Source organism: Sapajus apella, unplaced genomic scaffold (assembly GCF_009761245.1).
Source record: "Sapajus apella isolate SASKATOON/1434 unplaced genomic scaffold, GSC_monkey_1.0 scaffold28, whole genome shotgun sequence".
NCBI lineage: Eukaryota > Metazoa > Chordata > Mammalia > Primates > Cebidae > Sapajus > Sapajus apella.
Window position 1 is genome coordinate 21,761,163 of NW_022436968.1, and position 27,431 is coordinate 21,788,593.

Below are 27,431 nucleotides of genomic sequence, written 5' to 3' on the forward strand. Positions count from 1 at the left end.
CACACACACACACACACACACACACACACACACACACACACACACACATATTAGGAAATACTGATACTGCCCATGGGGTGAGAGAAGGGCAGGGGTCTATGGCATGATGCTTCAAGAGAGGAAATGGAATCTTGAAGTCCTAGCAATGGATCAATCCCAAGGGATGATGGAACAAGGCAGGGAGTCACAGAGCAGCTGGCTGCCTGCAGCTGGGACTGAGTCACTGGTGACCTCCCCTCCCATGCAAAGGACGGTACCACCTCTGGGGCGTGGGCTAGGGAGCTCCTCTCTAGTTGAAACTGGAGGAGACTCATGGTGCTGTGCCACTTTGGGAACAGTCTTGAAGTGGCAGGAGACATGAGATACAGCACTAGGTCTGCTACTTATTAGCTATGTGACTTTGGCCACATGGTTTCAACTCTCTGGTTCTCACTTTTCTTGCCTGTAAAAAATAAAAAAATAGGAGGAGCAAATGATGGCCTCTAATGCCTTTTCCAGTTCTAATCATCTTAATCTTGGACTTCTGAAATCTATCAGAGAAATCGTGGGATTACTTGATTTGAGGCTGACCCTCACCGCAGAATATTTCACAGAATACTTTCCCAGTACATCTGGGAAGACCATTATATTTCCAGGACTGCCCTTACTACAGGCTGTACCTGCACATTAGAGCTTCAGTGGGCTACAGTCACCTATTTATAAATCATTCTAAACCAAACATAAGATCTGCCAGAATGTTGCTTTCCTGAGAATTGATTAATGGTAAAAATCATGTAAAAATACACAAAAATCAATTTCATTTGGCTTTTTATCAATGATTGTCTTTACGAAGAAAAACACACAGACTCAAGATGATCCCAGAGCATCTGATGAGTCCTTACAAAGGGTATAAGAATCTTGCAGTCAGCATAGGGAACAAAGACACACCGCTGTGCCACTTGCAGCTGATGGAATCACAAGTAACCTTTCCATTAACGATCACTAAATGATTTAGAATTGACAGCAGACCTCTAGGATAGTGACTTCGGGGGGTTATGCTGCACCTGGAGAGGCATCAGCCCCCTAATACTGCAGCAATAATATAATGGAGTGAGGAGCAGGAGGGAGAGAGAGGATGAAACTGGCAAGTATAAGATCTGGGACAAGGAACTCAGAGTGTCCTGTAGAAAAAAGAAATCATGCTTCTGGCTTCCAGTTGAGCCCAATGGTTATTCCCAGCAGATCACTAATTTGTGTCACAGGGTGTAGAACAGATATAACACATATATTTTAGGGGTTTAAAATCTTAGTACGATGGAGCATGGAAGAGATTATGGCTTCTGACTTCTAGTTTCCATTATCTATCATCAAACATGACATATTTTAATGAATTTTCCCTAATGCAAGTCAATACTTGGCAAAGCGAAATCACATCTTAAATTGGGGAGGTGCGGGGGGGGCGGGAATGAAGCTTTGAAAAGAAAAAGGTCCTTTAACCATATGAGATCTTTGATATCTCCTGAATGAATTTAAAACATTGAACTCTCTGAGGACATGTGACACATTGGTTGATTGATTGATTTTAACCTTTACTTTTCTTAAAATTACAGCAGTGTGTAGGGGGCCTGATATGGTTTGGCTGCGTCCCCACCCAAATCTCATCTCAAATTGTAATTCCCATGTGTCAGGGGAGGGGCCTGGTGGGAGGGGACTGGATCATGGGGGCAAATTTTCCCCTTGCGTTTCTTGTGATAGTGAGTTCTCACAAGATCTGATCATGTAAAAGGGTATGGCACCTCCCCCTTCTCTCTCTCTCCTGCTCTGCCATGGTAAGATGTGCCTGCTTCCCCTTGGCTTTCTCCCATGATTGTAAGTTTCCTGAGGCCTCCTAGCCATGCTTCCTGTTAAGCCTGTGGAACTGTGAGTTGATTAAACCATTTTTCTTCATAAATTACCCAGTCTCAGATAGTTCTTTACAGCAGTGTGAAAACAGACTAATAAAAGGGCCACAGACTAGAAAAAGAATCAACTTCCAGTGTTGGAGGACTTACAAATGTAAACATCCAAAATAGTAGGTAGTTAATATCAATATAAAATGGGCTAGGTGATCAATCTCTCCTAAGAGATGGAATGTGTCTTATGTGGAATGTGCTACTGATGAGACTAAGGTACTTCTTCAAGTCTCATCTCATTTCCAAAATTCTGTCAACAAGGGGCCCATCTAAATGTAACACACTGTCAGTTTTGGTCTTTCAACATATTCTTGCCAAATGCAAGCAGAAGAGTATTAGTTTTCATGGAGTATAGAAAAAATAATCAGAAGAGGAAGAATCTGCAATGTATTTTTTCTATCTCTGTCCTTGAGAGGGAAACTGGATCTGGAGGCATGTATACCCGGTAGATTTGCTTTAAGGTGAACCCTACAGTACCAGATCTAGATCACATTTAACTAACTGAGCACGTATTTATGCTCAAATTCCTGAACCAGAACCTTTATAGGTTCTGTCAAAGTTGGTAGAAGACATACGTCCTTTCTGGTAACTTTGAAATTTGTATTCTAGATTTTCAGTGTGTCTTATGAATTTGGTTCATGTGAATCAAATAGGTTTTGACTCATGCCAATGCTGATGGGTTCTGAGGTCATGTCTGGGCTAGATGGGAAAGACAGTCTCACTGATTGCTGAAAGAGGGCTGTCATGTCTAACCCTGGGTTTGGGAAGAGACAGTGAAGGGCTGTGTGCCACATATTGGCAATTCTAGTTCCTAAACACTTGTTGAATTGATAAAATCAAAAGTTAGGATTAGACTCGAGTTCTTAACTGGCCCACCATGGTTCAGTCATCCCAGAATGTTCAGCTAACCATGCAACCTCAGTCTTTATCTTGGTCATTTCTTAACTCCATTGAGAACTATAGTTAGGAATTCATATTCTATATGAATATATATGTGATGCAGAGTTGTGCATGGTCGGATGGAATCCTACCTTAGAAAATAAGCTATGTAAAGGACTTCACATATTTTGTTCACTGCTGTATCCTTAGGGCTTGAAACACAATAGTGCCCGGCACCCAGTAAGTTCTAAACTTGCAGAATAAGTGAATGACTGAATGAATGAAATGATCACTGAATCTGGAAATCAACCAACCTTGGTTTAAATCTTGGTCCTGCCACTCACTTGATTTGTGATTTGGACAAGCATAGCTAATTTCTCCAAGCCTCAGTTTTGTTATCTGAAAAATGGTCATACACGTCTGGCAGTATTACATGGATGAAATGGGTGAATACACTGAAAGATACCTGGCACGGGTCTTTTAGTATAAATAAGTGTGCAGTCAATGTTGGTTGAATGTGATCTAAATCTACCAGGCTTCCAAAAAGTCACTAGCAAACAGAAATGAGAAAATTTTTCTCCTCTTTGTTCATCACAACTAAACCAATATCCAAGCAAATTAGCTTAGGAGGTGCTGGGAATATTCGGGATAATTAAACAACCACAGGTAATCTGGGATCTAAGACAAACCTAACCTTCCAGAACCTGAAGCCACTACAAAATGGGCCGCCCCCACATGAAAAACAGGGAGAAGCATTTCTGTTCCATTTTCCCTAAACACGAATGTGAGCAGGGCACTGCCTTTAGAATTAGCACACATACCTGTATGTCTTTAGGTGGTATTTTCTATCCCTTATCATGTGAGGTGCTCGAGAGAGAATGGCATTTCGTAAAATTTTTCCAGCCTTGAGGATCTTCTCTGAAGGGACCTGGATTTTAATCAGGTGGAAGGAGGGGAGGAGAAAGAAGTGTTTATAGAAGGGAAAAAAACCAAACAAATCCTTAAACCACTTTCCAATCTGACTCTGGCTTGGAAAACGTAACTCACTCAATACATTTATTTTGTTCACTTATGTGACATGTCACTGGTTTATGCTGAGAACTGAAACACTGAATATTCGCTCTCTCTAGAAAATGCATCAGAGGCTTCCTGATGTGATGCCCTGACATAGACTGCCTCCAGAGGTACTTAAGAAGCTAGCTCGATGGCTCATCAACCCACCTACAGCCCATTACCTTGGTAATGGTGTTAGCAGGACGAAGAGGAACGTGAGGTTCAATGAGAGGTGTCTGAAAAATAAAATGTTAAAGCAAAAGAAAATTAAACAAAAAGTTCACTGAAGAAAATTATGGGTTGGGGGATAATAAGAAACATCCATTTTTATAAAAACTCAAAATAGAATTTAAAAAAAACAAGAGATAAATTCTGCCTAAAGAACTTGAATGCATAGGCATTCAAAGGGCAAAATTAGACCATTCAATTTGCCAAGATTTAAATATAAATTATTAAAAATGAAAAACCAAATAGATAGGAATGATTAGATGTTTGTAGGCTTCATGAGAAGATGGAATAAATATCCATTCAAAGCCTAACAAACATCAGAGCAGAGGAAAAAGCAAAACAAGATAAACATAAATGGAGATTAAAATGACCTATCTCCAGGGGTGGGAATAAAGTATTGATATGGGATGGAAATGAGATATTTCTTCTCTCTCTTGTGTAGTTAAGATTATTTTTTCTGCAATTTGTATTTTTAGAAGTAAAGTTTTAATTTTAAAATGAGACTTATTGGTGGATCTATGCACTCAAGCTCCTAGGGCCCACTGAGGCAGTTAGTACACTTCTCCTTCTTCTACAAAGTAGAAGAAAGTGTACAGAGTTCAGGGCTCTTTGACTTCCAGATCAGTTCTAGGCTCTAGAGAAAGTGCATGTGATTATCTACATTCTATTTTTTAAGTAGATGCAGTCTTGTTCTGTTGCCCAGGCTGAAGTGCAGTGGTGTGATCCTAGCTTACTGCAAGCTGAAAGCCTTGAATTCCCAGGCTCAAGAGATGCACCCACCTCAGCCTCCCAAGTACCTAGGACTACAGGCTTGCACTACCCTACCCAGTTAATTTTTTTTTTTTCTGTAGAGATGGGTGTCTATATATGTTGCCCAGGCTGGCCTTGAACTCCTGGCCTCAAGAGACCCTTCTGCCTTGGCCTCCTAAAGTGCTGGGATTACAGGCATGAACCACAGCACTTGGCCTATTAACCACATGCTTCAGATGGAGGTATTGAACATAATCCCAGAAAAATTACTTGCCACACAGCTACACATTAAGCCCTCTAGTCTTAAGGAAATCGCTTTGTTTTCTTGCACTGAAGTAATCTGGTAATGGCATTTCAAATGGAGGAAAATGTATCCAGTCAAGGAGAGTGGCAGAACCACCAATACAATGCTGTTTATGCCACTTCCAGAAGGTAAGAAAAGATGGCACGTTTATTTCTTATGAGATTGTGGTAGGCAGAATAATACTCCCCCCAACAGAAAAAAAATGTTTATGTCCTCATCCCCAGAACCTTCAAATATTTTAGGTTATGTAGCAAAAGGGACTCTAGGGGTATGTTTAAGTTAAGCATCAAACCAAGGGGATAATCCTGGTGTTTCTAGCTGGGCCAAAGGTAATCTTAAGGAGGCTTAAAAGATGGAAGAGGGAAGCAGAGAAGTCAGAGCTGGCTTTGAAGACAGAAGGGGCCAACGGCCAAGGAATGAGAGCAGCCTCCAGGAAAAGGAGAAAAACAATGAAAAGAGGATTTCCCCTAGAACCTCCAGATGAACGCAGCCCTGCTGACACTTTAATTTGGGCCTAGTGCGACCCATTTCAGACTTCTAAACTACAGCACTGTCAGGTTATTAAGTGTTTTTTAAACCACTACATTTGTGGTAATTTGTTCTAGCAGTCATGGAAAACTGACATAGAGATTATGATGCTTTGTACCAAAAACCCTACCGTCTGCAAACAGAAGCCATTACGGTGAAAATAAATTGATAAGTTTTCCCTCTAGTCCTAATAAAAAATCAATCAAGGGGGGAAACAACAGTCAATATGTAATAGGGTATGCACCTAAATACAAATATACATGTGTAAATATGTACCTTCTTTTAAATCAACAATAAGTTTCAATTAGGTTGATGTTTATGCTTTATAATAGAATTAAGGAAAAAGAGAAAACACTAAACTTGAAAATAGCAGCATATGCATTTAGAATGGCTGAAATCTCACTGAACTAACTTATTTAAACATTTTCATCACCTTGCTGGCATCTGGTAGACCTTTTTTCCCTCTTGAAATCACTGTAGCACAGAAGTCAAGCAATATTACAGTATTTTAGGAGCATACAGTTTAGAACCAGCATAGATGAAGAAGTATCACTCTAGTTCAATTCAACAGTTGCTTTAAACAGAGACTGATTTTGCCCTGAAATAGCCCATGCCCCGTTATGGCAGACCTGCTGATGGAGAGGGACTGTGAGCTCACAGAGTCCCTGTATTTGCACCTGATACCTCAAAGAAGACAAGAATTATTTGGTGGTATTATAACCTAGAGAAATGCTCAAACATGTGAGACCATCATACACTAGGACACTGAAAACATGCAGTTAAAACACGCTACATGTTTCTGAGTTGTGAGTTCTCAGGTTCTTAAGCCTCTCACTTCTTTTTATTATACAGGTTGGTTTACAGTCTAGGACTTCCCCTGACTGTATCAAATTGTAAAGACCTCTGGTTTCTTGAAAATAATAGTTAGAAAGCCATTTCTTCTTGTCTTGGAAGAAAGAGATGCAGATAGGTGTGGCCTAGAGTAGATGGGTATGGGATTCGTTTCTGAGTTCACCTTTTCTTTCCAGTGAAAAAATCTACATTCCTTTGCAGTGGTCTCTAAGAGGCTGCCAGAGCCAAGGTCAAAAAGATGCCCGTGCTTGAGGACTGGGGATAAATGTTTGTTCTTCGGTAGGTGCAATGAAACATTATTTGAAGATTGCATTTTTAATTTGTTTCTGCAGAAATGGCTATATTTTAACAAAATGCTAACAAGCGGTCCCTAGGCAACTTTATTTTGTTGGACAGCTCCCTTTCGTTCCTTGGAACCTTGAAAAGAAAGTGTTACTAAAGCAAGTAAGTATCAAGCTTCAAGATACTTTTCTTTGATTTGCAACTTCTAAAGAGGTAAATGTACACAAAGTTGTCTTTTAGCAACATAATCCTAGTACCAGTTCCAGGACCAAGAGGCCATTTCATCTGCTGAAAGGCAGAATTCTCAGAACCTTTTCTGGCTCAAAGATTTTAGGCTTAGGGATAACCTGATGAATGGAGGATGCCTTGAGGAGGAGATAGTCCCTTTATTTAAATAAAACCTCCAAGGAACACAGGCAGGGGAAAGCAGGAAAGGTTTTATTTTGAGGGAACAGGAGTTCGTTTTTGAAGGGGTCACTGTATTCAGTTAGGCAATATACCACATTCTCAGAACTATGTTGGCACTTAGAAGCCAAATGCTTTGAGACAGGCCAGGCCCCTGGGAATAGTCACTGGCCAATGCCTGTTCAGGGACCCCTGCATTACAAGTGTAGCTTTATTGCCTTTGTGTCAGCTTATTTACTTTCTTTTTGGTTTCCTTTGGCTTTCAAGTCAAGTTTCTTTTGAGAATTTCACCTTAGCTGCACTACAGAAAAGTAAGGGAAAGAATGTCATTTTACGAATTCTTGGGTTAAACAGGAGAATGAAAGACAAAAAGCACAATGATATTTGTGAGAAACAAAGACAGAAAGCCAGCCCTAGGGGCATGTTGCCCACACATGCTCCTTTACACGTATCTCCTTGCTGTATTCTGACTCCCATTGTTTACGGAGACAGCTAAGGCCAGAGACACCTAGGGACTTGCCTGTGCTCACACAGCCAATAACTGAAATTGCTGAGAGTAGACTCCAGGTGTATTCCACTCCAGTGTCTCCATTGCTGGTACAATTACCCCATCTACCTATAGTTTCCTTCTAGAGACATCTTGGCCCACTCTTTTTGCGTTCTGTTTGATTCAAGTTCATTGAGAAAATTGCATCTAAGCTCTTCTAGGTCATCAGGTATCAGACTTGTCCTGATGAATTTCCAGGAGTAAATATTCACAGTGACCTACTGAGATTACACATTAGCATCCTGCATCATGCTTGGTCTGAATTAACTTTTTAAAAAGCAGCTTTGTAACAATAAAACAACATTTAGCATTAAGGAACTGTCCCATCAGAGCTTAAGACAAATTGACCAGGGAGAGGAGTAGCAGTCCAGGGCAGCCAGGAGATGGAAAGCACTCAGTTTATTTACCACAGAGGGAATTTAATGTGGCAAGTACTGCACCAGGGGAGGGAAATTAGAGAAGCCAAATAGACCACTGTGAGACATAGTCCCAATATTAGCAAAGCAGGAAGCCCTCAAGCAAAGGGTGAGAGAGATGGAAGCACGACCAGGGTCTGAGCCAGGTGTCCTGGTGGGAACTGGAATCCTGGCAGGTGTCCCAGAACCCTAGAGATATGGCCACCAACAGAGATGACACGGGGCCACTGCTGAGAGGGAGGTGAGAGCCTCCCGCATCCAATCTCTCTCCAGCTAGAAGTCAGAAAAATATGGAAAAGAATTTGATTGTATAAATGATTAGGTTAAATGCAAGAGGGAAAGAAGCAGCACTGCAGTATCCGTGAGAGTCAAAGAAAGAAAACCAGCCCAAAGGCACAACCAAAGGGCAAGAGTTGATCTGAGAGCAATGGCCCAGGACCCATACAGAAGAGTAGTCACAGTGGCCAGAGGGCTGGCAGGGCTGCCACAGGTGCCACCCAGCCCTGTCACTCCCCACACCATATCCTCCTGGGTACTCTTTCTGCTGAGCTCTAGGCAAGGCAGGCAGACAGTAGGACATCACAGAGTGGGGGCTGCATTTGGCCTGCTTGGTTTGCTTCCTAGGGCTGCCCCATGGTTGGCCCTATAGCCAGAAAACACATATCACAAATGAGCCCCAAAAGGCATGGATCCCTCTCCAATGAAATTTTCTAGATTTTGACACATCAATCCCATGTTGATAAAAATCCTTCCTCCCTACCTGAGCATGAAAGAATCCAAATAAGGCTGTGACAATGTGATCCTAAAGCAGCGAGGCAGGGAGGACAGATAAAGGCAGAAGCATTCAGCTTTCTCTCTGCTTTTCTTGGCTTTCTCCATGAAAGACTTCCCTCAGGACTGACTGTAATTGGTTTTTGTTTGTTTCTGGAAAGCGGATGCTGTTTCTACTGCCTTGTATTATGTTTATATTACTACTGAAAAGGAGAAACAGAGAGGGAAAATATTCCTTTTGGCACCAGAGCCAATGCAGAAATACTAATCAGGTGAATGAAAAATATGAATTTAGCCTCCATTACAAGATGCACAATAACTCCCCGGTAGATTATAATGAAGTATAAGGTACTGTAATAGGCCTCACGAAAGACCATATTCAGACCCTTTTGAAAGGGGGTAATTCTTTTTCCTCAACTACTTGCTCACAGAAGCCTTTTGCAAGACACAGCATTTTAAATCAAGAGACAAGAATGACGAGCAAGATGGAGACAAAACTCCTGCCAACCCAGTGCGGTAAAAAGTCAGGCAAGTCCACATCCAGTCTGATGCAAGGATTTCATGAAGGTCTCTTGTGTGCAGAGCAGTGTGAGAGGCTAAAGGAGACTCTGATAAGCTACCTGGCCAAAATGGGCTTCATCTTGTTGAAAAAGCAAAACTTCTATGAGTTAAACAGTTTTAAGACAATAGGAGTGAAATAAATGCTGCAACATTTCGGATTTCAAATTCCCCTTTTCTTATTTCAGCTGAGGACATCTCTAGGAGGTAGAGAACAATATTTAGTTTTTTTAGTGAAAATGATATACTTTTTAGGAGCTATATTCTCTTGTTTTGGCATTTTGGAATAATATAGCTAAGATCTTTGAAATGTATGTCTCATTCTTGCAATAATTATCAACAATGTCATCACTCTTCGGGGCCGCCCAGATGAAATTAAAATAAGGACTAAGTCAGACTCATAGGCAGATTTCACCACTCTGAATTAACTCTGTAAGTTTTTCCATTTGTGAAATAATGGAAAAATCATCTAGAGCCTTCCTTGGTTTCCATTTGAAGGCTTCTTTTTCCTCCCCAAGTCATTTCCCCTAAATTCAAAATTGACTTAGAAATTTCCAGTTTCAGCTTTCTCTTGTAAAGAGCTTGAAAGTTGTCACTTGTGTCCAAGAAAAAGCTGAGCAAAGTGAAAATAATGATTGCTCTTGGGCTCCTCAGAGAATTGAGGGTGCAAAGCAAATTGCCACCCAGAAATCTGGGGAGACAGGGGAATCCAGAGTCCTCATTGAGAGATCTGCTCACCTGGAAACCATAAACTGGTAAGAATACTTAAATGATACTTTTTTTTTTTTTTTTTTGAGACGGAGTTTCACTCATGTTACCCAGGCTGGAGTGCAATGGCGCGATCTTGGCTCACCGCAACCTCCGCCTCCTGGGTTCAGGTAATTCTCCTGCCTCAGCCTCCTGAGTAGCTGGGATTACAGGCACGCACCACCATGCCCAGCTAATTTTTTGTATTTTTAATAGAGACGGGGTTTCACCATGTTGACCAGGATGGTCTTGATCTCTTGACCTCGTGATCCACCCGCCTCGGCCTCCCAAAGTGCTGGGATTACAGGCTTGAGCCACCGCGCCCGGCCCTAAATGATACTTTTGACAAATTGCTGGAAGCTGAATGTGGGTTAGCTTGACAGTGAGACACTCCTGAGGATGGGCCATTTTTAGGTGGCCCCTCACACTTCGTGAATTTTACCTACTTCAACCCCACCAGTTTTACCTACTTCAACTCCTCATGAAGAGCCAAAAAAAAAAAAAAAGAGCCGGGCGGCCTCCCTGTGGCTCTGACAAGGAGAGGGAAAGCACTATTATCATGAAATACACCCACAGCTTTCCCCATAATAAAGGCAGCCTCTCTAGGGAAAAGACTTTAGGAGTGTCTTATCTCATGGGGTAAGGTTTTCTCTGACTCTAGCCACTCCAGCCCACCAGTCCAAATTTTTCCACCAGGGAAAAATTTGTCTTGACTAGTCAAAAGAATAAATGTTTTCTTTCCCTCCCCTTCAAACACTAGTGGCAGAGAACTGCGAGTAGAGATAGGCGGGAGCGGGAGAGGCGGATCTCACCCTCACACCCCCACCCCACCGAATGCTGGGACCACGGGCCCAGGCTCTTCAGGGATTCAACTCCAACAAGAGCTGAACATTTAAAACATGCACATGACTAATCTTTAATAGCTGAAATAACATTTTCAGGACCCAAAGTGATAAAACATTTGTGGATTAAGACTGAGGTGTTTTTATGGTTGCTAAGTACCAGAGAGAAAGAAAGCATTCGACTCAACAGAGTTAACAGTGGTCAGTGGGGGAAGGGGATTACTTCATGTGTATATTTCACTGAGTTGAAATATTCTCTCTCTCTCTGTTTCTCTCTCTTTAGAGAGTTATTCGGGTTGATTTAAAATATAACAAATAACTGAAATTATATATTACATATATAAATATATGAGTTGTTTGTTATATGTATTACATATTTTATATATTATCTCTATATGTACATAGATATAATGATATATATAGAATCATATAGAGATAAATATTATATATAAAATATATAATATATAATAGATATAAATATATATTACACAGATGTAAAGTATCTATAATAGATAAAAAACATATACATATATATATATATTTTAAATGGCTTACAAATCAGGGTCACTGAAGCCTACAGTGTGGTCTCAGGCTGCAGTCTGACCATTTGCATCTGACTATAAGAAGAGACTGAAGAATATAGAAGACTGCATGCTGAGTCTGTAAAACTGGACGAAGGAAGTGCTTCCAGGAAGAGGGCTGCCCAGACGCCCCCATCAACTAGTCTGGGAACACTGCTCTTAGCAGGTGCTAGCAAATGGTTCAAGTTTCTCTGTGACATACCCTAATACAGTGCTGCAAGATGGCATGTTTTTAGAATGATTCTTTCAAACCCTAACTTAGAGTATATGATTGTTTCTTGAGTTCTTCTAGTGGAGAGAGACAGCTTCAATTAGAGAGTAATCTTTCTTTTAATATACAGGATCTTCTGAGTGTTTGCTTTCTAGGAGGTATATCTACATCTACACTCCTAAGCCAGATATTTGGAGGCAAAAAATGAAATGGTGACTTTAGGGAGGTATCTGTTCTTACCAGTAAGAATGGTTCTCCTTGAGATCTTACAAAGTGGTTCACCTTACAAATTGGCTTGATTGGGCCTAGATTTTCTCATAACGGCAATGCCAACATATTACTATGAAATCTGCATTTGAGTAGCAGAAGCGAAGAGATGTTCACAAGCCAACCATAACATTCCACCGAGGCCGCTGCCCATTACGGTGTGTCTCCCCTTACAACTGTGATTTTTATGGAAACATAAACTCTGAAAATAATTCCTCAACCTCTGTTTCCTCCTGCTTTTACAAACCTGAGCCTTGGCCTCATCATTCACCCTTGTTTTCAATACAAGAAATTCTGACAACAATTCCAAATTTGGGAATAGTGTGTTGAGGGCTTTTGGGAACTAAAACAAATGTAAGATTTTGAAGACATGGTTCAATTATTGCAACTTTCATGGTTTGGCACTTATTAGCAAAAGGGCTGGAACACTATGATGTTTCCCTTTATAATCTCAAATTTAAACCCAGGAATGGTGAATACTGAAAGTTTTAACACTAACAATATTTTAACACAGAATAAATATAGAAAGGCTGTGGTTGAAATTCTACTTTCTCTCAAGTCAGGGGGTCAGACTCCTGCTGGGTATATGTTCCAAAGGCAGGCAAACGGTTTGCCACGGCACATTTTAGAAAAAGCTCTTGTGCTGAAGATGGTAAAGTAACTGTCAGATACAAACCAATATCTGTCTGTATTCCACCTCCAGCTCCTCTCCTGCATGAATGGTATACACATTGGTCTGAACCTTGTTTTTTCACTTAACAATGTATTTTAGAGATCTTTTCTTTTTTTTTCTCTCTCTCTCTTTCTTTCTTTTCTTTTCTTTCTTTCTGCCTTTTTGAGACAGAGTCTCACTCTGTCGCCCAGGCTGGAGTGCAGTGGTGCCATCTCAGCTCACTGCAACCTCTGCCTCCTGGGTTCAAGCAATTCTCCTGCCTCAGCTTCCTGAGTAGCTGGGATTATAGGTGCATACCACTACACCTGGCTAGTTTTTGTATTTTTTGTAGAGATGGGGTTTCACCATGTTGGTCAGGCTGGTCTCAAACTCCTGGCCTCAAGTGATCCACCTGCCTAGGCCTTCCAAATTGCTGGGATTACAGGCATGAGCCACTGCACCCGACCTTAGAGATCTTTTCATACCAGACTATAAAGCGCTACCTCATCCTTTTTAAAAATTACATGCACCTTTTGGTAGTTGCATAGTATATACCATAACTTATTTAACAAGCTTTTATTGATAGACCTTTAGCATTGTTAACCCGAATCTACTATGTACATAATGAAGGAAAAAGCAAATGAAAAATTATAGGATATTCTAATTTTATTATCCCTGTATCCTTGAAAACCCAGGATTCTCACTGCAAAAGAATATGTATATAGCTTCAAAGCAATCACCAAAGCAGAAGCAATGAATATCTTGAGTTGTGAAATATCATTCCCACACAAAGATATCAAGGCTTCTTGGGAGAAATATTGACTCCAGGGGCAGGAAATGTGTAAGATGAGCCTGCAGTCTCTTGTCATACAAAGAAGCTATCAAAGACTACAAAGTTATGACAAAAAGGACTCAGAACAATTTAAACTTTAGTAAGTATAACAATGTAAACTTCAGTAACAATTATAATGGATTGAAGCCCATCAAATATGTTCAAGTCTATGAGTTTATAATAATATTGGCAAGAAATTCAAATTGGTTACCTTCTCATAATGAGAGGGAACGAATTCATCATCTTACAAACTGGGCACATACAGGGAAAGATCATCCTGCCTTTCCTATATGAACTGTACCACTGGATACCTAGATACTAGATGAGGGTAAGCATCTCCTTACGAAATTATTTCAGCAAATGGATGAATTGAAACAATTGACTTAAAACTTTGCCATTTTGCAACTTTTTTTTCTTTTTTTTTTTGAGATAGAGTCTTGCTCTGTTGCCAGGCTGGAGTACAGTGGCACAATCTCAGCAACCTCCACCTCCTGAGTTCAAGTGATTCCCCTGCCTCAGCCTCCCAAGTATCTGGGACTACAGGCATGCATCACCACATCCAGCTAATTTTTTTGTATTTTAGTAGAACTGAGGTTTCACCATGTTGGCCAAGATGGTCCCGATCTCCTGACCTCATGATCCGCCCCCCTCGGCCTCCCAAAGTGCTGAGATTACAGGAATGAGTCACTGTGCCTAGCCACCATTTTGCAACTCCTATGAATTAATGCATTTAGGTATTGAGCATCAACAGCTGCTAATATGTTAAAAAAAAAATCAACCTGACATTATGTTCCACATGATGAAAAATAACAACATCATTTATAGTCTTCCCAAAGAAACAGAATCTAAACCTGACCAAACTTATGGGTACAGAATTCTACAGCCATTCAAAATTGAGACATCCTTATAATGTATTTATTAATGTGTAAAGATATCCAAGACTTGAATTTAAAAAGCAGGTCTTAGAGCAAGTAGAAAAACACATAAAACATGTTAAAACTTATATAAAAACTAGACATATATACAGATATGTCATTACCATGTGTGTAAATGCATACAGAAAGGATTTAAAAAGAAACAACAAATTATGAACAAGAAAGGAAGTGGGAGATGTGTGGGGCTGCCAATGGTTACAGGTGGTGGTGGAAAAGTACACTTTTCTCTGTGGACTTCTAAATTGAAATTGTTTACAATGGGAATGTGCTATATTATTTCTTGTATGATTCTGTAAAAAGAGAAAAGTTGTAATAATTATGGTAGCATATATTTTATAATGGGTCTTTAATATTTTGCATAGAATACATTGGCCATCTTCCAAAATTCTACTTTACTACACAGGTTTAAATATCAAAGGAAAGCAGTCAGTTGAGACAGGACACTGGAAATCAGAGTACATGTTATTTTTCTGGCATTTTAGTGTTTCTCAGAGCCCATGAAACATTTGCTAAAATACAGCTACGTGCCCCATAATGACATCCCAGTCAATGATGAACCAAGTTGTATATACAATGACAGTACCGTAAGATTTTAATGGAGCTGAAAAATCCCTATCACCTCGTGAAGTCCTCGCCATCATGACATTGTAATGCAACATATTACCTTTTCTATGTTTAGATATTTTCAGATACACAAATACACAAAAACTTATCACTATGTCACAATTGCCTAGAGTATTTAGTACAGTAATATGCTACTACAGGTTTGTAGCCTAGGAGCAATAGGCTACACCACATAGCCTAGGTGTGTAGTAGGTTATACAGTCTAGGTTTGTGTAAGTACCCTAGGATGCTCGCACAATGACTAAATGCCTAATGATGCTTTTCTAAGAATGTATTCCTATGGTTAAGGGACACATGACTGTACAATGGATGACCTACTTGTCTAAAAAGTTGTCAAAATACTAAACGTAGTGGAAAGGTAGAAGACACTGGAAAAGACCAGAACTGTCTTAGGTGTATAAAATCATGGATGTTTTAGGGCTAGAAGAGGCCAGAGAAATATTCTTGTCATTAATCCATGAATTTCTTATTAAGCACCGCCTATCTGCCCAACACTGTACCATATTGAGAGGAAATAAAGGCCAGTGGCTCATTATTATTTATGGGGCATTTTCTTTTCTTTTATTTTCTTTTCTTTTTTTTTCTGAGACAGAGTCTCACTCTGTCACCCAAGTCAGAGGGCAATGGCACAATCACAGCTCACTGCAACCTCAAATTTCCAGGTTCAAGTGATCCTCCTGCTTCAGTCTCCCAAATAGCTAGACTATACACATGTGCAACCACAACAGGCTAATTCATTCCTTCCTTCCTTCCTTCCTTCCTTCCTTCCTTCCTTCCTTCCTTCCTACCTTCCTACCCTCCTTCCCACCTTCCTACCCTCCTTCCCTCCTTCCCTCCCTCCCTCCCTTCTTCCTTCCTCTTTCTTTCTTTCTTTTTTTTCTTTCTTTTCTTTCTTTCTTTTGAGATAGGGTCTCATTATGTTGTTCAGGCTGGTCTTGAACTCCTGGCCTCAAGCAATCCTCTTGCCTTGGCCTCCCAAAGTGCTGGGATTACAGATGTAAACCACCACGCCCAGCTGGAATTTTAATTAAACATTTTAAATTCTGTTCCTAAATTGCATTCACTGCCTCTCAAGTGTTCCATAGCCACTTGTGTTTTATCCAAGCCTTGGTAATCCCATGTCTAGAGATCACAATCCTATCCTAGGAGCTGTGTATGCTTCCATCCCCTGCCATCCCCGCCCAACATCAGCAACCCCACAGCCAGATGATCCTATGAAAACATGGATCTGATCATGTTGCTCTGCCCCAAGCCCTCCAATGGCTTCTCTTGGCACTCCCAGTGAAAGCCAAACTCTAGAGTGGACAGTGTAACTGTCTGTCTCCTTGCCACCTCCCATCTTATCTCTGCTCTGTAGCCCTCTGCTCAGGCCACACCCTTTCTTCCTTTTGCCTGGACACACTCTTCCCAGACAGCCCCATGGCTCACATCCTCACTTCTTTCAGGTCTCTCCTCAAACACACCTTTTGGAGAGGCCTGCTCTGTCCATTTTATAGGATATTGCATCCCTGCCCCAAATCTGGTACTCTTTACCCCTCTCACTATAGCATTTATCACACTTGACATACTATGTTTGTTTTTACCTGTTTTCTGTACTGAAATGTTAGCTCCATGAAGACAAAAACCTTGTTTGGCTCACTGTTTTACTCCAACTCTTGGCATACAGAACTACTCAAGGATTTATTGAATGAATGGAAGAATTTCTTCATTGATTCATTCATTCTAGCCAACTTCATTGTTGGTAACCAAAGAGAAACCTGAGAGTAACTTACGTGTTTAGGTGTATGAAGGGGTGTGGGGAGCAAACTGATTGGCTACTGTCACTGCACTGTGGTGTGAAGAGTTGGGTTCAATGAGTTGCAATTGAGTAGAAACTTACTGACAGAGAGGAATACTAAGTAATCCCCCTCTTCCTAGCCTTTCATTTTTTAACATGGACTGGGTTTTGTGTCTGACAAAACGATGCACAAAATCAGAGCTTTGCAAATTTTAATGTCTGTATGAAGCCCACAGGGATCTCATTAAAATGCAGATTTTGGTTATGTTGGTCTGAGATGTGACCTAAGATTCTTCATATCTGACAAGTGGTGTTGATGCTGCTGGTGTGGGAGTCACATTTTGAGCATCGAAGAATTGGATGAGTATCAGTACCACCCTATGGATCCATAACTTCATAATCCTTACTAACATGTGAGCATTTCCTAAAGAGTGGATCTAGTCAATATAACCATAAGGTCATCACCCTAACAATGTTTATGTTATCTAAATAAGTCAGTATGTTTTCCAGTTAAAGGAATTATTGTATAACCACATCTGTCTTTATTTTTGGAATACTCATATATCTTACAGGAAAATCAAATAGTTAACAATTTATTAAAGAAAATGCATTTGGCCTCTATGAGTATTTGAATAATATACTTAATATTCACAAATAACACACTTCAAACTTTCTAAATTACAAATAAACTATCTCAACCAAGTTCATTATATAAACATTTCATAAGGTTTCCAAGAATAAATAAAACACAACATAATCCTTACATTACTCTCCTAAGAGAATGAGGAAAATAATCACATTCCATATTTATGAAATTAGTATTTGAAAATAAAGGAAAATGTTTACATGTGAATCTAAATTTCAATAGTATTTGCTGAATGTATCAATCCTTATCCTTATTCTAACTAGTTCAGGCAGAACAGGAAATTTTATTAATAGATAATAAAAATTTATTAATGGATATTTTATTAATGGATAATAAACTCAGAGAATCTCTGAAAGAGCCACAGAGAGGAAGTGGGGATGACACGGCCAGGAACAAGGTCCAAAGCACACTGCAGGCCACCTTGGCCAAGCCCTACAGCCCCTGCCACTGGGCACCACTGAGATGCCCAAACGGCACACACTGGACCCCGGAAGCCCAGCCCCTCCCCTACCGCCCTCATCAAGGAATTGGATTCTGTAAAGGATGGCAGAGTTTGGGTCACAAGCTTGGGCTTTAATTGTGTTCAGGAAGACCAGATTTCTAACATTTGAAAAATCCCAATCAAAGTTAGCATTCTCTTCCGACCAGAAAAGCAGAAGAAGTGGCTAATAGCCTAGGAGGTTAAAACCTGAGTATAGAGAACAAATTGATAAATGTTACAAGCATGCATATTTAAAATTTATAACATATAATGAGATTACAGCTATCTTAGATACCCTGACAGAAAGGCAAGTTTCCATTTCTTAAAACTTTGGAAGTATTCTCTCAAATCCATTGGGCATACAGCAGATTCATCCTTAAAACGATGTCACAGTAATAAATTTGCAATAACATCCTATATATAATAACATTTAATGATTTACCATGTTATGTAATTATAGTTTGAATAAAAATACGTGCACAAACGTCAGTTTATTCCATGGACACCAGAGAATGTCATCTGTTGTATGCAGCTGATTTGTTAGAGTTCAAAGGAGACTATTCTGGTAAATGATGCTAAATTAATTACGATCCTAGGTTTGGGTTACAAGACGTTTAAAAATGAGATTGGCTCAATTAGAGACACACCCACTGAAACAATCTGAGAAGCTATAGCAACTGCTTCCAAAAAATATAGCACACTACAGGTAACTTTTCTCATCCTTGGTGCTTTGAAGATTCATAATCAACGCATCAGATGAAACAACTGAAAGGGAGACTAGTGATCAGGTAAGGGTATTCCGGATTTTCTTGATTTTGAGAGATCTATGGCACATATTTCCACCAGACACTAGTCATATCCTGAGTGCACCCTCAGGACCTCTCTGCACTTCCTGAATCTCCATTATTGTACATATTTTATTGTTTATAGCACAGCTATTGATACAGCTGTTTCTCCAAGTACTACATGAAGTCCTTAAAATAAAAAAATTGTTTCTTTGTTATCTCAGAATACCTGTGGTGCTTTGTGCATAGAGATTGTTCATTAGATATTTATTTGATTAACATGTAGAGAAATCTCTGAGGAGTTTTTAGCTGGAAGTGGCATGAAAAGAATGAAAAGAATTTTTCCTCTTTTCGTTTCTGAAATTCCAGTTTTGCTCTTCACGGTTAGATATCAAGAGGCTAAGTTTGTTGGATATTGGAAATTACTTTGTGAACTATTTTACTTTTGTTTTTTCCTTCCTAAGAATAACATTTCTCTGCAGTTCAAATCTGTACTAGGATATTTTAGATTGGACAGAAGATACATTCATTTCTTTCTTTTTAAAAACGTTTAAGTTCAGGGGTACATGTACAGGTTTGTTATGTAGGTAAACTGTGTCATGGGAGTTTGTTGTACAGAGTATTTTGTTACACATGTATTAAACCCAGTACCCATTAGTTGTTTTTCCTGCCTCCCTCATCCTACCCTCTACCCTAAAACAGGGCCCAGTGTGTGTTGTTCCTCTGTATGTATCCATGTGCTCTCATTATTTAGCTCCTACTTATAAATGAGAACATGCAGTAGTTAGTTTTCTGTTCCTGAATTAATTTGCTAAGGATCATGGCCTCTAGCTCCATTCATGCTCCTGCAAAGGACAGGATCTCATTCTTTTTTATGGCTGCATAGTATTCCATGGGAAGACACGTTAATTTCAAGTGGACACCTTTATATTTACTTTAGATCAAGGAAGTTCTAGAAAACAGATTTTTCTGGAGCCTGAAAACATTCTTCTCCATCATCTTGACTTCCTCTTATTTTTCCCTTGATAGATACAAAACCAGTTTTGAGTCTTCATTGTTTTGATAAGTATTTCTGACTGTTTTTAGAACACTTCTGAGAATTACCTAAAAGTTACAGATCTCCAAGGTGAACATACATATATATAAAATTGTGCTTATAATCTCAGAGGTTAATGGACTTCCAGAAGTACATATATAGAACCTAAATCTGAATAAGCGTATTCCTCACACCTCAGAAATCTATTGCTACATAAAAGCTCAACAAAAATGTGTATAAACACTCACTAAAGGACACACACAAAAACGTTCAGAGCAGTGCTAGTCATAGCCCACCACCAGCAGGATGAACAATACATCGTATAGTCCCATAATGGAATGAGAGAAAACAATTCACACCTGCATACAACAATGTGGGTAAATCTCATAAACTAAATGCTGAATGAGAGAAGCTGGATACAAAAGGCATACACTAGATGATTTCACTGATATAAAGTATAAAACAGATTATTATATTCTTAGAAGGCAGGATACTGGGGAGTGGCTAGAAGGAAATGTGAGGTAGGCTCCTGGGGTGATGGTGCCATTCTGCTTCTTGATCTAAATGCCATTTATATGACTGTATTTGTGAAAATGTACTCACCTAAATGATGTGTGCACTTTTTTTTTACATGTATATGCTATGCTTTAATGAAAACTTAGAATAAAAAGCCTGACTTAGAACTTCTCATCAAAAACATTTAAGAAAGTACTTACCAACCCTCCATTATACAGATGAGGCATACAAAAAGGTAAGGGAAGCCTCAGAATTTTGAAATTCATAAAAACATTTGAGTAGCACTTAGTCATATGTCATCCTGATCTACAGCCCGACATGCAGCAATTTTCCCTTGAGAGTGACTCAAAGGATAAAAGAGAATGCATATATGCTTGTATGCATGAAAGACACCCAGAAAAATATGTTACCACCACCACCTTCCACAGAGAGGAGTCTTCAGGAGGAGGTCACCGGGCTAGAGAGTGAGCCTAGCAGAGCACGCAGCATTTTTAGTAATATTCATTCATTCAGCAATTCTGGAAATGTCTAAGAATACTGATTGCAAATGTCAAATATCTATTACTTAAAACACCAACAATGGCCGGGCGTGGTGGCTGACACCTGTAATCCCAGCACTTTGGGAGACTGAGGGGGGTGGATCACGAGGTAAGAGATCGAGAGATCGAGACCATCCTGGCGAACATGGTGAAACCCCATCTCTACTAAAAATACAAAAAAATTAGCCGGGCATGGTGGCATGCCCCTGTGATCCCAGCTACCCGGGAGGCTAGGGTGGAAGAATCCCTTGAACCCAGTGAGCTGAGATTGTGCCACTGCACTCCAGCCTGGTAACAGAGCAAGACTCCATCTCAAAAAAAACCAAAACAAAAACACCAACACCACCCTCAAAAATATGTAAACACATGAAAAATCAAAACCAAAAAGTATTGAAGTCTGTATGTTATTAAATGTTTTACAGCTCTTTTATTGAAATACTAGCTATACCTGCCAAAGCATATATTTTCCTAGCAGATCATGGTATTAATAAAATATTAATGTATTCTATTTATTCACAGGTTTCATTGCAAATATAACATGATCACGTTCTTCCTAGATTTAACACTTAGGAAGCCCAGTGATTGAGTCTTAACAAAACAACAGATAGTCGCCAATAACCAACTACAGGCTTCTGGAGGTACAAACTGAATGTCAAGTCTCAGAAATTCTCACAAATACTTTTAGGCAATATATTAAATTCAAAATAAGTGAAGCACATTTAATGACACATGTTGCAAAATCTCTACAGTTGACTTTTTAAGTTAAGGTAATGAACAGTCAGAAAATGCATACAGTTTTATAGGCAGTCCTCACCCACTTGGCAGCTGTCAGTGTCAGCACTGATACATAGGCAGGTGGGGCTTCCCAAGGTCAGAGGGACGCTCACACCTCATCTGTTGGCTGGCCCAAACAGATGAATGACACACCCAGCAGAACCCTTTTACAAATACACAAGTATTTTATAGGGGCAGAAGGTTTGTGTTGGGGAAGAAGAAGGGAAGGGCAATGGTTGTCCAGGGTGGTTCAAGGAATCTTCCCAGAGAAGGTAGGATTTGAACAGGATCTTTAGGATGAACAGGGTTTGATAGTGAGGTGAGGGAGCAGAATGGGATTGCAGGCTGGGGCTAAAGTCATACCTGCAGGAGTTTAAGGCATTGTGAGTCCCCTAGTTTGGCTGTAGCTTACAGCTGGAGTTGGGAGGAGGTGAGAGAAGGTGTAGAAAGACAATATATGTAATGATAAAAATTCACCATTGTTAAGAATAGACACAGAGAGTCAGATTATCAATTGTAGTAAAGGCATATACTCAGGTATAGGTTTTTACCTTTTCCTATTTTCCATTACAAAATAATGCATGCTCATTGGAAAGTATAAAAAAGTTTAATCCGGGCCAGGCACGGTAGCTTACGCCTGTAATCCCAGCACTTTGGGAGGCCTAGGCGGGTGGATCAGGTTGTCAAGAGATTGAGACCATCCTGGCCAACATAGTGAAAGCCCATCTCTACTAAAAATACAAAAATTGGCTGGGCGTGGTGGCATGCGCCTATAGTCCCAGCTACTCGGGAGGCTGACAGAAGAATTGCTTGAACCCGGGAGGTGGAGTTTGCAGAGAGCCGAGATTGCACCACTGCACTCCAGCCTGGCACCTGGCGACACAGCAAGAGTCTGTCTCAAAAAAACAAACAGAACAAAAAACGTTTAATCTTCCAATACCAACCACTCAAAGATAATTGTGATTAACATTTTGGAATATTAATATTCAGCCCCCGCTTTCTAAGTGTGGATTTTGTTTTATTTTTAATTGAAGTGTAATCATACTCTACATAAAATTTTGTATCTTTCCTTTTCACACAATGCTAAATTATAAGCAATTTTACATGTTACTATAAACCCTTTGTAACCACCGAAATTCCTTTAAATGTATATGGCAAAATTAAACAATTTTTTTTGTCAATGTGCCTTTAAGTTGTTAATAATTTGTAGTATTAATACGCTATGAAGTTAGGCCAGAAGTTGCCCTTACCCACTCATATTTGGGATTATCATCTCAGAGTCAATTCCCTAAAGTAGAAAACTCAGGCCATGGATTATGGTTCCGAATGCATATTGACAAATTGTGAAGCTTGCATTGAAGGTAACTTTGGATGAGATATTTCTTCTGAATAAACTTTTGGAAAAGTGGTCTATCTTTGGCTGCTTGAACATAACCAGTGTCTTTATTATGACTAATACATATTAATGTGGAAGAAATAGATCAATTAAGACAAAAATTTCCAACAGGAAAACATAAATGCATTCTCTTAGTATTTAAATGCATGCTATGTAAACTGCCTTAGGCCATTATTTTAATAGCATAGTAATTCCCAGTTGGGAAAGGTAAAATAATTACCATGAAAGAAAGAGGTCTTTGCCTCACACTTTGAATTAAAAATAATGCACTCAATTGACTTATGTATAGTCCTCTGCATGTGGGTGTATGTGTCTGTACTGATTGAAAATTTTAAAAGATTTTTTTCTACCTCAAGCAATCTAGTAGGCTAAAGCTACAATGAACATAATTTTAGTACAAATACAGGACAAGAATATACAAATAAATAATTCTGATAACCTTTAAGGACTCAAAAACCTGAGAGCAGTAGTATATTTGATTTAGGTTTGGCAAAGTTCCTGGAATAGCAAAAACCTATTAATGTTTTCAAGAAACCTTTTAAGCCTTTGCAGAGTTCATCAAATCAAAGATGATCAAAGTCCTAAAAGTATATCATATAAAATATGGAAGCAAATCAAGAAAGCAGCATACTACATAAAATATCAAGTTCATTTCACATCAGTTTCATAAAGCAGGTTCCCTAAACAGTTTTGTTTTCTTTTATCATCAAGTTGCCCTCGTACAGATGATGGTTTCAATTCGATATGCCAACAGTATTCTAAAAGCCCAAAGAAATAAGTAGCGTGATATATTAAACTCTAAAATTTGACTTCACTCATATTTTCCTCCCTATCCCTTTCTGTATTTTTCTAATTTCTAAGAACGTGTATAAGAAGAAAAAACCCCACATTTTAAAGCCTTACTATTACTGGGGAAATAATAAGCTGATGGAAGCTCATGTGTACTTTAGAAACCTGGCATTTCTACCTGGAGGTCACAGTTTTTTTTTTTTTTTTTTAATTCTAAGTAATTTGAAAGGCTTTAGACATACTTGCAACATCTGCAAGTACAATGAGAAGGAATCAAATGTTATTGTGTTCTTTTATTGACTAGGAACTTAAACTGTGGACATAATTTTTTTTTGGAAGCATGATGAGGATTATAGCTCACCCTCAGGGCAGATTTTCACGGTATCTCTTCGAGAAAGGAGAAATGTTAGGTTGCATATGACACAGCTACAACAGCCCCTTGATTAAAGCTTTCAGTCAGACTGGGGTTAATCACTATAAGATCAGCCTGTTTTCAGAGAAAGCACCAACTATCTGGATCCCACCTGCTTCCCTTACTTGAGGCTCCAGATTCTGGAAGGGTTGGGTTTTGCAGCCATGAAACAGCAACAGCTGAAGTGTGGGAAGGTAGTCACAAGGTGCTGTGCTGGTGACACAGGCCCACCCTAGGCGCTTGCCCAGGATAGTAAGAGGACTCCACTGCTTCCCTGTTTTCTTGCCCCTATCTCTACCTAGCATGGAAACTCTACAAATCTCTGCTTTGTGCCCCTTAAAATGTTAAAACTGGTGGGCTGCATTTTAAAGCACATCTCTTCCAAATAAAGACAGAACTTTCAGTACGTTACTGTCTTATCCCTAAACCTAAAAGGACTATTGAAAACTGCCAGTTTCCTTTTTTCTACAATGAGGCTCCTCCCAGGATGCAGAGTGGTAGCCTGCAGTTACCAAGGGTGCATTTACCACGAACAGAAGGAAGAAAGGGGCAGAGGGCAGCCTCAGATGTTCACATGTTTTTGGCAAGAAGTGAGGAAAACCTGTTTCATGCAATTTAATCTTTGTATTAAATGTTTTTATTTTAAACTTCACAAGTAAAATGCCTCAGGTGATTGACTATGTTTGCCAACACCATAAATAATTAATCTATTATTAGCTGGCAATATCATTGTTTTTTCTTACTCAAGAAGCCATTTGGAGAACTAGTTCTCTCTAATTATCATTAGGAGGTTAATCTCAGTCATCATATCATGTTTTTAAAGAAGAAGCATATGGGAATCTTTATGAAGATATAGAGCAGACAAAACTCTGAGAGGATACAGTTCATACAATAACTCTTCTCAGGTTATGAAAGCAAACGTATATGCAAGCAAAAACAGGGTAAAGGGTAAGATAGTGAAAGGGTTTTCTTGTCTGATTTTGGGGTGAGGGGTAGGGGAAGCCATTCCATTCTTATCTCATTTGTCCAGGGTGTTTCAGCACAGGAATCCAGAAGCAGAGAAGCCAAAGATTTGAAGTATGTTCTAAAGAAGGAGCAAGGTTTGCGGATTTCTCCTATAAGAGACTATTCCAGGCTCAGGCAAGGATAAGAACAAACATTTATCGAACGCTGTGTGCTGAATGCGTCACATCAGTTATCTTACTGAATACTAGTAACAACCCTTTGATGAGCTCTCATTATTCCCATTTCACAGATGAGGAAACTGTCATCTGTAGGATGGGAACTCTCTGGTTAACCACCTGAACTACGCTCTGCTGCCCTCTGAAGAAAGTGTCCTTGCTTACCTTCCCCTTAAAGGAAAGGTGATTCTCTAAAAAGAGCCATTCTGACCATGTCATTTTTCTTGTTAAACCCAATGCCTCCCCATTCTTCTTGGGACAAATCCAAACTCCTTACCACTGCTTCAAAGTCTCTTCAGAACGTCACCTCTGCCTGCCTCTCCAGCCTCAGTGGCTCCCTTGTTCCTACTGCCCAGAATGTTTTTAGCTTCTCAAATATGACAAATGCTTCCATTTTAGAGGTTTTGCCCAATCTATTCCCTCTTCCTACAATGTGTGTTCCCCTCCCTTTTCCTGACTTCCCCATCCTTCAAGCCGCACCAAAATGTACCTTCCTCAGACAGCCCTTTCCAAGTCCTGTAATACACACTTCTGGAGCTGGAATGTCCAGTGCAGCAGCCACTAGCCAGAGGTGACCACTGAGCCCTTGAAACACAGTGAGTCTGAGGGGAGATGTAAGCCTGCAAACACATGCCCACACATGAAGATGAAGTACAAGAAGCAGCATGCAAACTATATCAGTAATCATGTTTTATTAATGCTATATGTTGAAATGAGAATATCCTGGGTGTGTTAGGTTACATAAAAATACGTTATTAAAATTAATTTCACCTCTGTTTAGTTTTTTAAAAATGTAGCAACTAGAAAATTTTAAATTACACATGTATCTTGCATACTATTTTTGCTGGATCGTGCCATGACAGAGTGTTCTGCACTTCCCTTTGGTAACATACATTACAGTTGTAATTACTTGGTTACTGACTTTTTTTTTTTTTTTTTTAAACCAGATTCTAAGATCTAAGCAGGCGGACCATGACTGTCTTATTCCCCTGGTGCTCTGGTGCTGAGGCACCTGGCATACAGCATGGCTAAATGAAGTGTTGTTGAAACAATAAAGGCTAATTGAAGGTGGGGATCCATTAGGAAAAGGGGAGCAGGAAAATGCCGTCTCCTTTAGCACAAAATGTGAATGTGGCCCTTTAATCTTAGAGAAGAAGAAAGCAGATGGTGATGCTGAATTTGAGCTAAGGTAATTTAAAAATATATTGCCAGAAGTTTTTGAGATCTATTGCAGAACATGGTGGCTCCAGTTAATATTAGGTAATTGTGATGCAAAGGTAATTGTGGTTTTTGCCATTACAAGTAATAACAAAAATCGCAATTACTTTTGCACCAACCTATTGTATATTTCAAGATTGCTAAGAAAGTAAATTTCAAATGTCTCATCACAAAAGAAGGATATGTTAATTTGCTTGATTTAATCATTCCTCATTGTATACATATATCAAAATATCACATCATACTCCACAAATATGTGTCATTATTATTTGCCACTTAAACTCTCTGAAAACTACAGAGCACCATTAAAAATAATATATTACCAGAGGTGTAAATGAGGGGAATCAATTTTATCTTGTTTATAATAAAAAAAAAATACTTGTTGAGAGCATACTATGTTCTAGGTGCTATGCTTTGTGAACTTCGTATGCGTGTTCTTATTTAATACTCATGATAAAGTGAGGAAGTAGGTTCTATTATTATCAACACATTTTTCAGATGATGAATCTGAGGCTTAGTTTAAGTAACTTGCTCAAGGCCACATAGCTAAGAAGTGGCAGTGCCAGCACTGAGCTCAGCAGTCAGCCTGCAGTCTCCCTGCTGGTTTACTCCTATGCTGTGCTGCCATAACACAGCTTCCTCAAAAAGTGTAAAGAGAAATATCTGCCCATTAACACAGGTTCTCC

The 27,431-nt window shown here is 39.5% G+C and overlaps 1 protein-coding gene across 5 annotated transcripts in view; it reads right to left on the reverse strand.

Annotated features, from left to right (window-relative positions):
* The window catches only part of RAPGEF4 (Rap guanine nucleotide exchange factor 4), a 322,973-nt gene that overhangs the window by 88,649 nt on the left and 206,893 nt on the right, over window positions 1-27,431 (reverse strand). For 3 of the 5 annotated variants that reach the window (XM_032292934.1, XM_032292937.1, XM_032292939.1), the window contains 2 exons: window positions 4,046-4,099; window positions 3,632-3,738 (listed from right to left, as the gene is read on the reverse strand). In XM_032292934.1, coding sequence (XP_032148825.1) covers window positions 3,632-3,738; window positions 4,046-4,099 — 161 coding nt within the window. The remainder of the gene's footprint in view (window positions 1-3,631; window positions 3,739-4,045; window positions 4,100-27,431) is intronic. The other 2 variants (XM_032292936.1, XM_032292938.1) reach the window with 1 other exon arrangement.